Source organism: Dromiciops gliroides, chromosome 1 (assembly GCF_019393635.1).
Source record: "Dromiciops gliroides isolate mDroGli1 chromosome 1, mDroGli1.pri, whole genome shotgun sequence".
NCBI classification, from domain to species: domain Eukaryota; kingdom Metazoa; phylum Chordata; class Mammalia; order Microbiotheria; family Microbiotheriidae; genus Dromiciops; species Dromiciops gliroides.
In genome coordinates, this window is record NC_057861.1 from 147,886,917 (window position 1) to 147,903,987 (window position 17,071).

At 35.9% G+C, this 17,071-nt stretch overlaps 1 protein-coding gene across 1 annotated transcript in view; it reads right to left on the reverse strand.

The window, feature by feature from the left end:
• Positions 1–17,071, reverse strand: part of DPY19L4 (dpy-19 like 4) — a 60,181-nt gene that overhangs the window by 34,015 nt on the left and 9,095 nt on the right. Inside the window, exons 2-7 of the mRNA XM_043977363.1 lie at positions 13,283–13,402; positions 10,697–10,821; positions 8,427–8,517; positions 7,224–7,345; positions 6,971–7,116; positions 1,080–1,203 (exon numbers count right to left, since the gene is read on the reverse strand). Of these exons, the coding sequence (XP_043833298.1) occupies positions 1,080–1,203; positions 6,971–7,116; positions 7,224–7,345; positions 8,427–8,517; positions 10,697–10,821; positions 13,283–13,402 (728 nt within the window). The remainder of the gene's footprint in view (positions 1–1,079; positions 1,204–6,970; positions 7,117–7,223; positions 7,346–8,426; positions 8,518–10,696; positions 10,822–13,282; positions 13,403–17,071) is intronic.

The following is a 17,071-nucleotide window of genomic DNA, read 5'->3' on the forward strand; positions in this document are numbered from 1 at the left end:
CTTTCTTTTTTCTTTCATTTTTCAATTCAAGTTTTCTTATACAAAATTACTAATATGACAATGTTTTACATAATTGCACATGTATGTTTTTTTAAAAACCATATTTCTGGGGAAAGTTTTTAAACATTTTCAATTCAAATAAAACCATTTCATTCATTTTTATCACTACTGTTGTCTTCACCACATTCACTACTGATCTTTCTCTTACTAAGTGTGTGATTTAAGTGACACATATTTGGTCAAGCCAGATTTGGGGGAGAACCTAGTTCTTATTTTGTAACTTTTGGGGGGGGGGGTGAGGCAATTGGAGTTAAGTGACTTGCCCAGGGTCACACAGCTAGTAAGTGTTAAGTGTCTGAGGCTGGATTTGAACTCAGGTACTCCTGATTCCAGGGCTGGTAGTCTATCCACTGCGCCACCTAGCTGCCCCATTTTGTAACTTTAAAGTGATGTCACCACATACACCTCCTAGTTCCTATTTACAAACAACAGAATTTAAAAGATGTTTTTCTTGTATGCCCAACCTAATCCCTTGGCTCTCTCACCTTAGGAAGTATCTAGGACTACTGTCTCACCCATATATCTACTCTCCCCAATTCCTCTCCAAGTTAAGATACAGTGACAGAAAACAGAAGCATTAGATGTTGAAAAAATATAAAATTAAGATTAACACACTATCACTGGAATGTGTTTGTGTGTATATGTATGTTTAATTTGTTCCAAGTATTCATTCTCTTATGCTGCAAGGCTAGCCTGATATACCAAAACTGGGAAATCTGTTGGTATTATCATGGCCCAGTCACTGATGACAAAGCTTAATCTAGAAAAGGATAAAAGAGTCTTCATTTCATTGTTAAACCACGTTATGCATCTATAATTACAACCCATCCTTTTGTCTAAAAATAACTGCAAGGCCCCATATTCTGTCTCTTTTGTTAGGATCAAAAGCCATAAAACTGATGATATGCAATAGGGTTCACTGATTAATTGATCCCCAGTATATCTAAATTTGAAAAATCCCAAGTTATTTTAAGAAGGTAGTACACAGGGGTTTAGCATACCAGAGATTAGCATTTTACCTCCACAGAAGTATTTATGTTGTTTTTCAAATAGCCTGTAAGAGCAGCAACTTGACATGCAAAATATGGTAGTGCCCAGTTTTCTCTTAAAGGAATAGAATATTCAATTCTTGTTGTATCTACCCTAAAATGAAAACACAGAAGAAAAGGCAAGTTAAGTTAGCTCTTTGGAATGTAAATATAATTAGAAACCTCATCTGGTTATTAGTGCCAGCCTCAAAGCCAACAACAGCTAACATCTCTACCAAAATTTCTTGGTTCTTCACATTTGAAGAAGATGCTCTGAAAGAGTTTTCAGTTTATGGTCACAGCTGAAAGGATTAGAGGACCAGGAGCCTTTTTCATACAATTTGCAAGAAAAGAGCAATATTGTAAACATACCTGCTGATTATAGAGCATGTTTTAGTTCTCTTAACCTATGTTCAAAAGAAGTCACCATATTTCTAACTAGTGCTAACTCAAGATCAACCTCTATTATTTTTCAGGATTACACTGTCACCAAAAAAAAAAAAAAGTAAAAAGGACATACAGTAATCATGCTTTTTCTCCACAGGTACTTTAGGCTACCCTGCAGCACTGCTAGGGAGGCAGCCTGACTTAGTGGATAAAAGGTAGGCCTTGCTGACAGAAGCATCTAGATTCAAATGCTTCCTCATATGATATTTAGTAGCCACATGAATGTAGGCAGGTCACAAGTACTCAGTGGCCCAAGTAGTTCTCTTGGCCTATAACTTTTAGACAAGTTGCTGGTTTGCATTTGTGGAGAGAATTTCATACCAGGAAATCACAGGTCTACATCAAAACAAACAGATAACCATTCCAAAGTTATCCTTGCCTACGGTCCATTTCACCACAAATCCCAATCAGTGGAGCTGTGCTGCAATAAGCAGGTTCTATGCTAGCTGACATGGCACATTTTAAGGCCTAATTTTTTATTTTCTCTATCTAAACCTGTGATTTAAATGTTGTAGGGAAATTCTGATGAGGAAAATTCCACTCTACCAATGTGGAAGAGCAACTATTCTACAATATATAGCCTTAGAGAGCTGCCTGGAGAATAGAGAAGCTAAGTGACTTGCCCAGTGTTACACTCAATTTATGTCAGGGGCTGGACTTAAAGCCAGGTTTTCATGACTGACAGAGCTAAGTCTGTCCACCATACTATGACGCAGTGTTAAAACTGGGATATAGCATTTAAACATATTAAGTATGGCTTGAGATATTGGTATTAAGTACATTCTAAGAAATGATTGTGGCATTACAAGAAGTTTTAGTCACTGATACAAATATGGAATTTTAGGCCACTAAAAATGCTATTCTCTGGTCTAAAGCTTCTTAAACTGTGGGCCATGATATGTAACTGAATGGGGGGGGGGGGAGTGTCACAAAAAATTGGCAACAGTAAAAGGTTATGTATACCTATTTTATATAACTTTACACGCTTAAAAATTTCTCAGGTGAAAAGTGGTCACAGTGGAAAAAGTTTAAGAAGCCTTGCCCCAGTCTACTTAAAAATATGCTTTATTTCCCCTTTCAGTCATATATTCCACTGTACTGACAAGTAAATATATGAAGCAGGATTTCCCAATTCCTTTCAATTTGTAAGTGGTTCTATGTAGCTTGCTGATACAGACTATAATGCATCTATTTTTCATCCTTCTTATTAATTCACTTCGCCATCTAAATTTGCAAAATGATCTATGATCTCTTATATGTTTTGTGAGTGATTCCAGACCATTATTAGGATAAAGAAGGTTCTATAAGTTTATTTCATTTATTTTGGGGGGGGGCAATGGGGATTAAGTGACTTGCCCAGGGTCGCACAGCTAGCAAGTGTCAAATGTCTGAGGCCAGATTTGAACTCAGGTCCTCCTGAATCCAGGGCCAGTGCTTTATATACTGCGCCATCTAGCTGCCCCCATTGATTTTTTAAACAATGTATTCTTATTACAGAATATTTGTAAGAGCTTCTTTGGACACTGGAGTATAGTTCAACATTCTTTTAAAGTTCATCATTACAACTAGAAGTGTGGTTATACAGAGCTTGAATTCAATAGAAATTATCACACTCTTTCTGTGTGGAAGGGAGGATGGGCGGGATGGAACAAGACACCATAAATTCTAATATTAATAGCTATGCCACCATAAAATAACATGAACATTTTAAGAAACTTCTCTGGGCAGCTAAAATGATTTCCAGGCTACCAGAGTCCAAGTCTTCAAATGGTGCCAAAAGGTTTCCTAAAGTTGATGAATACCATGGAAAGGCTTTAATCTACTACCATTTTATATGAAAACATAATGGATAATTACTTAAAAAGAATGTTTCAACTAGCATAAAACATGTTGACAGAACTTAACCCATCAGGGAAAGTTTTCTACTAGCCCCTTGTCTCCTCTTCCTCCTCCTCTTCTTCCTCCTCAGGACACAGCATCATCCATTAAGTGAGACAAGTCAACAGGGACTAGCACCAATACCTTCTACTCTTTCTATTCCTTACAGTTCCCAAGAACTCCCCCTCACCAAAACACCAAGTAAACTGTGTTATTATTGTCTCTAGGACTTTCATATCCTGATTTTCAGTGCCAAGACTGCCTAGACCTTCCACTCAAAATTTTAAAGAACTGCTTGCAAAACTATTTCCTTGATGACTTAAAAAAACAAAACAAAAACATGATAGTGTCAAAAAAGCAAGTTTTTCCTTTTTTAAAAGAAGTGTTATATTATGGGTAAATCAAAACAATCCTCCATGTGCCAATAGCAAGACCTCATAGGTAACTTTCTTTGTCTGCAAAAACACCTGCTTCTAGATTACAGAAATAAACTATAAGAAATTTTGGAAGTTGAGAATCTGAGATTAGCTAGAGAATCTTAAAGATGGAAGGGCCCTATCTAGTCCCTTACAGTAGTGGTGGCCAATCCAAATAGAAATAGGAGTCACTAAACCCTATATAAAGATCCCTGCAGACCACTGTGATGAAATAATGAGACTTAGCAGATACTCAAAGACCCACCTGGAGATTAATCTAGACTGATTGAATCAAGTGAGAGTGATTAACTGCTGATTAGCCTACTTCAAGTTAACTGGATTGGAATCACACCTTGAGAACACCTTCAGAACCAATGGATTTGGATGACACCAACCAATCAGCTTGAAGCAGTGTGTAAGGACCGCCTCTGTTCCAGACCTATAAAAAGCTTCCACAATCAGTTTGCTGGAGAGAGTTCCTGATTAAAGCAGGCTCCTGGAGGAGGACTTGAGGAAGAACCCAACCAGGCTGGAACTCTATTCGAGATAGGCCTTTTCTTAACTTTTTGAACTCCTTGTGAATACCTGTATGCTTTAATAAATGTTTAATGCCCAAAGACTGGTGCTGAAGTTTCTAATTTAAGGTGACCAAAATTTAGATTTTAAACATCACACCACTGACTTAAAAAACCATGTATTAATATTATCTATGTTTTATTGTATTTTTACTTATTCTGTCAAATATTGTCCAATTATATTTTAATCCAGTTTGAGCTATACTCAGGAGTTTTGTGAGCAGCATGAGGCTCACAGGCCGCATTCTGCCTTACAGGATATATGAGCCTCACTACAATATCCTAAACAAGGAATTATCCAGCCTCTAATTAAGAGTGACTTACTACCTCTAATTAAGGGTAATTTACTAATTTACATAAGGCAGCCTATTCTATTTTCAGAGAACTTGAAATTTTTCTTCTTCATACTGAATCAAAAATCTGTCTCCTTGTAATTCTTACTTGTCGGTCCTAGTTCTGCCTTCAAGCAAGATAATTCTAAAGCCTCTTCTACATGAGTCTTTCAACTATTTGAAAGCATATTAATGCCTATAAATCTCTTTTTCAGATTTAACACACCTAATTTCTTTTATTGATCCTGAAAAGGCATGGTTTAAAGCTCCTCCCTCCTCCTCTTCTCACTGCCAGAAGTAACCACAGTCATAATGTATTTAGCTAATTACCTGTCATAACAATAAAAAGGCCATTTATCAAAGTCAAATATACTTCTACTTAGTACAAATTCTTTGACTTCTAAACCAGATCTCCTTTAAGTGAGCCTCCTTTCCCTCTACTTCTTGTTTGACATTGAAACATTCATATTTTTTTTTTTTGGTGAGGCAATTGGGGCTAAGTGACTTGCCCAGGGTCACACAGCTAGTAAGTGTCAAGTGTCTGAGGCCGGATTTGAACTCAGGTCCTCCTGAATACAGGGCCCATGCTCTATCCACTATGACACCTAGCTGCCCCTCAATCCTGGAAGCAAACAATTTGCCTGAAGCCATAGACAACTAGTGGTTCCTTATTTGTGATAGTTATCTTGAAATTTAAAAAAACTTTCCTAATTCATAACATTGCTCTCTCCTAATTCTCCTACTGTTTGACTAACCTCAGTTTCCTTTGTTAGATTATCATCTACATCCTGTTGTTTCTTCTCTCAACAACTTATCATTTCCTAGGAGTTAACTTATCTTTATGATGACTCATACAGCTATATATTCAATGCTTACACCTCTCCTAAAATCCAGGTCCATATATCTATCTGTTTAATGACATCATTAACTAGATGTCCCACAGGTATCTCAAACTCAATTTGTCCAAAACGGATTTCATTATTTTTAACCTATAACCACCCTTTTTCCTAATCATTCTTCCAGTCAAACAGATGTGCAACTTTGGAGTGATTGTTGACTCTTTTCTCCTTAGTACCCCACAAGTCAAGTCAATAAGCATTTATTAAACAAGTATGCCTACTATGGGACAGGCATTGTGCTAAGAGATGAGGATTCAAACAAAGGCAAAAATGTCCCCGACCTCAAGGAGCTTACAACCTAATGGGGGAGCCAACATACAAACAACTATATAGGAAAAAGATATCTACAGAATTTCAGGCATGGGATACAGCTAGTGACAATACAGAGTTATAAGGGCTGTCTTATTCAAGGAATAGGCCAATGTCACTGGATAGTCAAGAATATGGAGGGGAGCATGCCCATGTCTAAATAGTTGCCAAGTCTTAGACTCTGCCTCACAACATGTTTCACAAATGTGCCCTTCATTCCATTCACACCACAACCATCCTAGTTGGTAATCTTTTGTATCCACCCAAATTACTGCAATATATTCCTAATTGGTCTCCCTCTAGCCTCCAACTAGCTGTCACCAAAAGGACACTTTTAAATATATAACCAACTCCCTTCCTCAAAAATCTTCAGACTCTTTACTCCTCTTGGATAGGATAAGAGAAGCTCCTCTGATTACAACACTTAAAATCCTTCAAAATCTGGCTCCAACATACCTTTCTAGACTTATTTTTCATTACTTGTCATTACTGTGGTCCAACCAAACTGACCTACTTTCTGATACTCACACATGGCATTCCATCTCCATCTCCCACTTGTGAGTCAATGCAAAGACTGCCTTCCTGATAGGCTTTCCAAACTCACTCTGATCCCTTGAAATTCCTAGTTCCGCTCAGCCTCCACTTAAGTACTACCACCTATATAAGATATTCTTGAGCCTCTTGTGTTTAATGCATTCTACCCCAGTCTCATCAAAATTACTTTACTTACTTGGTATTGGTTTTATATTCATTTATCTGTGTACATGTTATCATCCTCCCAATTCATTCTTTTACTTTGTGCACAGCATAGTACCTGGCACAAAGTACATGCTTAATGAACACTTGTTGAAATTAATTCCTATCTGTGGCTGATTGTCAGTTTTAAACAAAACAGGAGGAGGAAATGAATATATATCTACTTCTCACAATAATTGAAAAAAAAATAGTCATAAACCAAGTATGTCTATTGAGGTAAAACACACCCCAAATTACTTTGTGATAAGTAATAGAAAATTATTTTCTTACCTATTAATAATGAACCACGCAACAGTAAGCATTCCTGCTAGCCAAGTTCCACTCATAACCCAGCTTGTTACAAACAGTGCAGTCACATAAATTCCCTGCAATCCAAAAACTATACCAATGTAGAAATATACTGGCTCGATAACCTCCTGAAATAGGGGAAATGAGTGATGTTAGGATAGCATTTGTAGCTACTGTAATGCTAAAAAAAATTTGAACTATATAAATATCGGCAAGCTACAGGAATAATGCATACTTCACTACCAGTTGCTTGATACAGTACACTGGCAATCAGTTCTGGATACAAAGTCATTTGTTGCACTGCATTTATAGTCTTCAGTGATACAGTTTTGTTGTTGTGTGTAAGCTCATAAACACCTAAAGAGAGAAAAATTCCTTTTCAGATTATTTATTTTGCTTTTTTTACAACCATGTAAGACTATATGGCTTTTGGCTGTGAGACTCATAGGAACTACTGCTAGCAAAAATATATTTAAGTTATTCAGGAAAAAGTTCTGTAATTTAATGTTTAAATTCTTAGCATGCAAAGTCAGGAATGGTCATTTTACCACCAAATACTGCTGAAAAACGAATCCACATCAAAAGAAAATATAATTTTTACATGACTAATTGTAATAGCATATTAATGAAGTTTTTACAAACTCTTTTGCCTTTACTGAATCTCCTTCTAATATCTAAAACCTAATTTGTTCAGTTATTTTCTTGCTACACACTTGAATGACAGCACATAATTTAATGGTTACCTGAAAGTTTAACAAGACACCTCATCAAATAATATAGATAACATCAACAGAAGTATGTACATGAAGGAATGAAGGAAAGAAAATATTATGAGAGGTAAAGATGAAATAGTTGAGTTCTATTTGAAATTATGGTACATTCAAAGAAAGAAAAATTATGGTACATTTAAAGAAAGAAAGCAAAGAAGCAAATGTAATCTCTTGACTATTTCAATAGATCCAATCTTTACATGACCTCAGATATTTTTAATTGTTCTTCCTTTTAAACATATTTACATAAATAAATAGCTGATCACATAAATAGACCATATTCAATAGTAGAACTAGAGTTTAAAGTAATCAAAAAGTTAAAAAAACTGAGGTATGTCACAATAAAACAGATTCATTAGTATAAAAATGAGAGGCAAGTCATCCTTAAAGATGTTTTTTGAAAGCTTAAAGTAGCTTTGAAAAATATTTTACTTTGATCCTAGGAGCTTTACATTATAATCTGGAAAGGCAATCTAAAATAGAATATCGTCCTCTATATTATTCACTCTTTTGCTTAAGTTTGAGAAAGATCAAGAATTACCCTTAAAAGAATCTAATTTTCCTATAATAGATCCTCCTCACACTCAGATGCTCTTATTTGGAAAATATAATTTTTGTTTACTTCAGAAGCCTTTTAGTGATTAAACATGTAAACATGAGTGTCATACCTCTTTCAAATGAAGGAGCCTTTAACATTTCTTTATAAAAGGAGTAATAAATGGCACTGTCACCCTGAAATGTGATTTCCCGTTCAAGCTCCTAAAAGAAAATCAAATTATTATTAAAATTGTCATTTCTTGAATTGCTTCCAGAATCTCCCTTTTCCCTATACTTTTTAGAATGTCAAACAGGTTAGTTTTGTGCTATGACTTTAAATGTATAGCATAGATCCCATAGAATATAAGGTTTCTGATTCATTTGCAATTTATTTATCCCTTTATTCAAAGAAATGTTCAAATATTCCTACATAAACTAAAAGCCATGTTGAAAAGGTAAGACATTTTCATGAAACAAAATATCTAGAATGGACTATAATTTATAATTCACCTTTCAGAAAACAGAAAAAGCCTAGGACAGAAATCAGAAGAAATGTCTTGAGAGGCCAATGGAACAAATGATCATGAAAAGTGAAGTGTTAGTACATAAATCAAGGAAAGATTTAATAGGAAATGATTTACGCTTCAGTTCTACAAATAAAAGACAACAGAATAAGCCCAATGGTTATATCTATTCTATGATTTCTTCAATAATATACTAAAAAGCTCCCAGTTGGGCCAAGTACTGGCCAAAAAACAAAACAAAACAAAACAACAAAAAACCCCTAAAAGTACTTCTGGAAATTCACTAGAAGAGGCAGAAAATATTTTGAAGCTGTTAAAATGATTTCTTCATAAAAAAGCATCTTCTTCATGACCCTGAATCAACCTTTTATGAAGACCTAAATCTCATTCACAAGACAAATATTTCCAAAAGTTAAATTCTAGAACTAAAATAGACTAGGTTTGCCTAGAAGCTCACAGGAGCAAACTCTGAAACGCTTGCAAGTAAATATAATACAATCCAGTAGTTTTTGCCAAGTTAAAACATCTACAGTCAGTTGTTTTTTTTTAAGTGAGGCAATTGGGGTTAAGTGACTTGCCCAGGGTCACACAGCTAGTAAGTGTTAAGTGTCTAAGGCCAAATTTGAACTCAGGTGCTCCTGAATCCAGGGCTGGCGCTTTATCCACTGCACCACCTAGCTGCCCCTATAGTCAGTTCTTAAAAAAAAAAAATTCATTTTCTGATGTTAGTTAAGTTAAAGTACAGGGGACCTCTTCTACCACTCAGAATTTATGCCAAAAACAAAACAAAACAAAAATACACCACCATCTAGGCTAAAGTAAAACAAAAGCAAGTGGCCCGTGACAATATTGTAAACTATGTCCGTTTACATCAATGAATGACAAACTTCATTCACAGGATTATTCTGCTAACTAGTAATCTAACTATAATTGTAAAGACAATTACCAAAACAGAATCATTTAAACAAAACACCCCCACCATAAACATCATGCTTACTAAGGATTCCATAGTTAGTCAATATACATTTTAGAACAGATGGAGCATACCTATGCTAATTCGACAAAACATCTTAAAAATAATGTGATTTAAATGATCCAAGACAATTCTAAAGGACTCATGACTAAAAATGCCCTCCACATCCAGAAAAAGAACTGTGAAATTTTAATGCAGATTGAACCATGCTATTTTCACTTTGGGGGTGTTTTTTTTCTTTTCTTGAGGTTTTTCCTTTTGTTCTGATTCTTTTTTCACAACATGACTAATGTGGAAATATGAATATATAGCCTATATCAGATTGGTTGCTGTCTTGTGAAGGGGGGAGGGAAGGGAGAAAAATATGGAATTCAAAATCTTATAAAGAATGTTGAAAACTATCTTTATATATAACTGGAAAAAATACTCTTAAGATTAAAAAAATTATGTGGTTTATCTCTTCTGCCTTTGCGGGGGTAGGGAAGGAGGCACCTGAAAATCTGACCATTATGAATATCATACATACTGGAAATGAATATATTTAATACTGAAACATTAACTAACAAGGAATAATCATAGATGAACTTTAGCACAAATAAAATATTGTAATAATTGGTGACATTTAACTGTTACATTTAGTTGAATCTGTTTCATAATGGAGCACTACCCATCACAGATAGGCTATAGTTTAAGGCCAGAAGACAAAAGCTATTGAAAATGTCACAAGTTTATATATTATACTGAATAGTTCTCAAAAAATATTTCTACAGGTACATTAAATAATACATTTTCTGAACTGGCTACAACTATAACCTTAAGTTATCCACAGATAATATATAGTCTATACATCTAACTCCCTATAAAACACATTTCTTGACAGCACATCCTCAAAATTCTACCTTACCTGTCTGCTGGAAAACCAGAATCTCCGTTCATGGTATGTTGACAAATATAGTGCATACATCATACCACTAGTAACCGCTGCAAGACAGCCCAAGAAAAGCTTTGCAAAACGTTGAAATAATACATCTGAAAAAGGACAGTAAAAGCAATCATAGATATATATATATTTATATATACTAAAGTAAATACCCTACAGGAAAGAATCAAAGTTCCCATTTCATCTTATTTCCTGTTTAAGTTTATTAAGTATTAAAGTTAGATGTAGAACATCCTCAATGTGTCTAAAACTACTTTGTGACAAAATGAGAAAATACCCTTACAAAAGGATTTCACACATAAAATGATTTCACACACATATTTCACACCATAAATACACTAAGCAATAAAGAAAAATAGAAAAACAAAATTCATGTATATTACTGAAACATATGAGGAAACATTTTACTTCAAAATTTTTTTAATTTGTAAAATTGGGATTAACACCTACCTGCTTTCAAAAGTGATTTAAGGAAGGGGCAGCTAGGTGGAGCAGTGGATAAAGCACTGGCCCTGGATTCAGAAGTACCTCAGTTCAAATCCAGTCTCAGACACTTGACACTTACTAGCTGTGTGACCCTGGGCAAGTCACTTAACCCTCATTGCCCCACAAAAAAAATTAAAAATTTTAAAATTTTTTTAAAAAGCGATTTAAGGGCTATTATTACTTGCAAAGCACTAAAAAGGCATTCACTATGTAATTTAACAGAAATGTTCCTCAAGATGATGAGTTCCTAACCTGGGTCTATGAATATTTTTGAAAAAATAGAATTGAGGGGCAGCTAGGTGGCATAGTAGATAAAGCACCGGCCCTGGATTCAGGAGGACCTGAGTTCAAATCTGGCCTCAGACACTTGACACTTACTAGCTGTGTGACCCTAGGCAAGTCACTTAACCTCCATTGCCCCCCCCAAAAAAAAAGAAAAAGAAAATTGGTTTCCTTTATAATTCTACATAATTTTATGCATTTAAAAACATTATTCTGAGAAAGGGTCCACAGGCTTCACCAGACTATTAAAGGGATCAACAGAACAAAAACTGGTTAAGAGCCCTTATACTAAAGAGATACTATATTTTATATACTATATTCAAAATATGTGAGAAACACTAGTATCTAATAAACAAAAGGTTGATATTCTTGAATTACAATTTGAAAAAAGGTACAAATATTTAGCTCACACTGCAATATTGCTTAATGATTTAACTTTGCAAATGCTATTATTGTGTGGTAGGGTCATATGAGATAAAGAATTAAACATAATTCTTGTTAACATAAGAGAACGTTATTTAGAAATGAAAATAAGCAAAATGTCAAAATTAGAAAGATTATGACAAAATGTAAAATATTAATTTAGATGATCATTCATTCTTGACTGGCATTATCAATTTAGTTCAATACTGAGGGCTAAAAAATTTCCACCAGAACATATTAGAAGCATCAAGAACAAATTTCCATATCTGGATATTAGCCTACCAAACATTTGGTTCTTCAAATTTTTTTTTGCGTGCATGTGTAAGAGATCGGTGTTCACACCTCTAAGTGTATGTAAAAAAACCAAAAGCTCGAACCCTCTAATTTTTAAAAGTACTAATTGAAATGTTCAGTTTAGTTCAGAATTTTTAGCTCAGAACTTTCAGTACTAAGCATTGAAATTTTTAGCTACTACAGAATATTTCAGTTTAAAATACAGGATGAAAATAAAGCAGCTTATTTCTAATTTCAGTAACACTACTGACATATACCATATAATCCAGGACTAAGCACAATCACATAATTTTTACATGTCACAGTATCTTCATTTGTAAATTGAAAATAACTATAAAGTTTATCCACAGGATTCATCATTCTGTTAATTAGGAAAAAATACAGTACTCTGTTAACTAGGAAAAAAACAAAGTATTGCATAGGTAGTTCTGAATTTACAATGGTCTGTTTTCCAACTTGCAAGTCTGGTGTCTGAGACTTGAGACACATTTTCCCATAGAAAACATATCAATTCTGCAGACTAAGGCAAAATGCATCACTGAAACACTGTATTTTCAATTAGTCAGCTTTTTCTTTCCAACACCACGAAGTATACTTAAATCAAATAAAGCACTTTTAAAATAGATCTATAATGCTCAAAACCCTTAGTATAATCAGTTTATACCCTGAGTTCATATGATGGAGCTAGCCACTGAGTCATATCCATTGCCTAATCTCCCAAACATGCCAAAGTCACTTGACATGAGGATTAAGTGGATAGATGAAGAAACAATAATGACAACAGGGGCACAAGGAGTTAAAAAAACAAGGTAAAATCACCCTCTATAGCAGAAACATCCTTTTGAGTCCCAAAGTCAAATTGATGACTTTTTTTTTAACTTCAAGTGAAATGGAAATGGAAGTAGAAAAAAGTTGATGATGAAAAAAATGTTCCAACAATTATGCATCTAAATAGCCAACCCACCAAACAGACAGGTGGGGATCAAGAGGAGGAAGAAAGGGGAAGTTTAAGGATACTGCAGTTACAGGAAAAGATAAGAGAACTCTGAAATCAATATGACTTACATTTAGGAGACCTCCTCATGGTTGGAATGCCTCTGGTTTTCTCTGGCAGAGTTTGTAGAGCTGTTTGCTCATTTTCAAGGTAACTTGACTTTTTTCTCTCACGTAATTCTGGTGTTGATCCTTAACATTTAAGAAAGTTATTTCAACTTTATACATGGTGAACAACTATCCTAAATCGTTAGGTGAGCATATTGTATAAGGAGAAATGTACTAATACATTTCAGATACCGTCTCACAACTTCTCCTTCCTCTCTATTCCCACTCTTACTATCCTAGTATAACTATCACCAACCACCTGGACTACTGCCAGAGCTTGCCCAACAGATCTTCATGCCTCGACTTTCTTCCTCTTCAAAACTACCTTTTACAGTGTGATTAGAGTAATCTTACAGCATCACAGACTTAAGAGTCTGAAGAGACCTTAAGAGAGTCCAATCTCTTCATTTTATAGATGAGGAAATTGAGGCTTGGAGAGATTAAATGTCTTGCCAAGGTCACACAAATGGTCCAGATGTGAACTCAGAGATCCTCTGACTCCAAATCTAACCTCCTTTCTATTACAGCTTGTTTCTTTAAATTAATCTTACTCATACATAGTTGGAGTTATCCCACACTCCTGCTAAACATTTTCCAGTGGTTTCATACTTCCTAGTGAATACAATTAAAATTATTTTCCTTCCCATTCAAGGTTTTCAACAATTTGATGCTATCTACCAAATTTCCCTGCTTCTAGGTCTCTGTCATCACCACTTCCTATACCTGGAATGCCCTCCCTGCTCCTCTTTACCTAATGAATTCCTTGTTCGTTGTTTAGTCATTTCAGTTATGTCCCATTCTTCATGACCCATTTGGGGTTTTCTTGGCAAAGATACTGCAGTGGTTTGCCATTTCCTTCTCCAGATCATTTTACAGATTGAGGAAGCTGAGACAAACAGGGTTAAGTGACTTGCTCAGGGTCACACAACTAGTTAAGTATCTGAGACTGGATTTGAACTCAGGATAAGAATCTTCTTGACTCCAGGCCCAGCCCTCTAAACACTACACCACCTAGCTGCCTCTACCAGTCCTTTAAACCAGGGCTTTTTAAACTTTTCCCACTTATGAACCCTTTTTGCTAGAGAAAATTTTACATGATGCTGGGTATATAAGGATATAAAATAGATATAAAAATCAAGCATTTACTGCCAAATTTTTCATGACCCCCACATTCAGGTACTTGACCCCATATGGGATTGCAACCCAGTTTAAGAAGCTTTGCTTTAAAGTATGTTGTTTCAAAAGCTACCTCTTCCATGAAGCCCAGTTTAGGTAAACTATTCTGATTCCAAAAGTCAGTAATCACTACATGTCATCATCCCTTATATCTTAAAACTTTTTTTTCTTTCTGCATCTAATATACTTGCATATTATTATGTATTATACTTATCAATATTGTATAAGTCTGCTACTAGAATATGACCTATGAATTACTTCATGCAGAAGTGCAAAGGTACTTCTTTGTACCTCCTCCAACACCTACCAGCACAGGTACCAACTAAATGTCTATGAACAAATTAATCAGTTTTTCCCTGCTTCAGATCTCTTCCAATTCAAATGCATCAAACACTCAGCTGCTAAAATGATCTTCCTGAAGCAAAAGTCTGACCATGTCACTCACCCACCCCTTACTCAGTAAATGCTAGTGACTCCCTATAACATCCAGCATCCAATATGAAATTCTGTGTCTGATGGTATGAGAAGCAGTGTGGTTTCAGAGAGGGCCAAGGAATGGTTCATATGGTATTTGCTGTCCAACAACTACAAGAGAAATGCCAGGAGCAGAACAGAGGTCTGTATACAATGTTTATCGATCTGACCAAGGCCTTTGATACTGTCAGTCGGGAGGGCATGTGGAAGATCATGGCAAAATTTGATTCCCTGGAGAAGTTCATCAGTGTCCTAGACCAGTTTCACAACAGCATGTTTGCATGGATTCTGGATGAAGGACAATGTTCTCATAATTTCCCAGTCACCAATGGAGTGAAGCAGGGCTGGGTGCTTGCTTCCATGGTTTTTAGCATCATGTTTTCCACAATGTTGGCAGATGCTTTCAACAAGGATGAAAACAGCATCAAGGTCAGCTGCCACACAGATGGTAAGCTATTTTACTTGAAAAGGCTACAAAGGTGAGAGAGTTGGTGTACATTTTTTTTATTCACAGATGATTGTGCACTCAATGTAGTCTGAGGCTGAGATGTAACAGACTATAAATCAATTCTCTGCCACTTGTGCAAATTCTGGCCTGACAATCAATACCAAGAAAACAGGTCCTCTACCACACCATCCACTCATGGAACCATTGGTCATAGTAAATGAAGAAATTCTAAATGCTGTGGATAAGTTCACTTACTCTGGCAATATACTTTCCAGGGATGTCCACATAGCTGATAAGGCTGATGTATACATTGCCACAGGTAAGTGCTTGGGAGGCTCCAAAAGAAAATGTGGGACAGAAGAGATAATAGAGTGCCTACCAAACTGAAGGTTTACAGAGCCACTGTGTTGAACAACATGCTAGCAAAGTGAACTGCTTCCACTTGAATTGTATCAGAAGATTTTAAAGATAACCTGATAAGACAAGGTATGGGGCACTAGGGTCCCCCTCTTGAGCTGAAATGCCAAGTGTTCAAACTACTTCAGAGAGCACAATTCTGACGGGCTTATGGAAAAGACCGTTTTACAGATAACTCGTACAAGGCAAGCTCTCATACAGTGATTAGAAGAAGTAGCACAAGGACACTCTCAGAGTCTGTCTAAAGAACTTTAGTATTGATTGTGAGCCACGGGATACACTAGCATAGAACTATCCATCATGGTGTGGCTGTATCAAAGAAGGCGCTGTACTCTTGGAGCAAAGCCGAATCACAGTAACACAAAGGAAATGTGAGCTGCATAAACCCAGCGACACCTCCATCCCAAATGTTTTAATGGACTGCTTGTGTCCAACCTCTGGTAAAGCTTTCTGAGTCTCTATTAGACTGATCAGCTACAGTTGAACACACTGAACCCTGAACCCAACATCATGATGTCATTGGTCTTCTTAAAAAAATGAAGGACAAACAACCACCACATATTTGCCATGTCACCTCCCTAATTCAATAAACTCCAGTGGTCATCTACAGAATCAAATGAAAAATTCTGTTTGGCTTTTAAAGCCCTTCATATCCTCACCCCTTTCTACCTTTCCTATCTCATTCTACCTTACTTTTCTCCACATATTCTGTAATGTAGGAACACTGGCCTCCCTGCTATTCCTTTCAGAAAACACTCCATCTCCCATTCTATACATTCTATACACTTGGAACTCTCTCTGTCCTATTTCTGGCTCCTGGCTTCCTTTACGTCACAACCAAAATCTCACACACCTTTCTTTTTTTTGTTTGTTTTTTGTTTTGTTTTGTTTTTGCCGGGCAGTGGGGGTTAAGTGACTTGCCCAAGGTCACACAGCTAGTTAAGTGTCAAGTGTCTGAGGCCAGATTTGAACTCAGGTCTTCCTGAATCCAGGGCCGGTGCTTTATCCACTGTGCCACCTAGCCACCCCTCACACACCTTTCTTGATGCCTTTTAGTTCTACTCAATCAAAAAGCATCTATTAAGCACCTACTATGTGCAAAAAAGATATAATACAAGATAAGCTGAAGATAATTGACAGATGACAGTCACTAACACTAAGGATTATTGGAAAAGGCATCATGCAAAAGTTAGGATTGTAGTTTAGAACTGAAAGAAGACAAAGGACCTGGGAGGAGA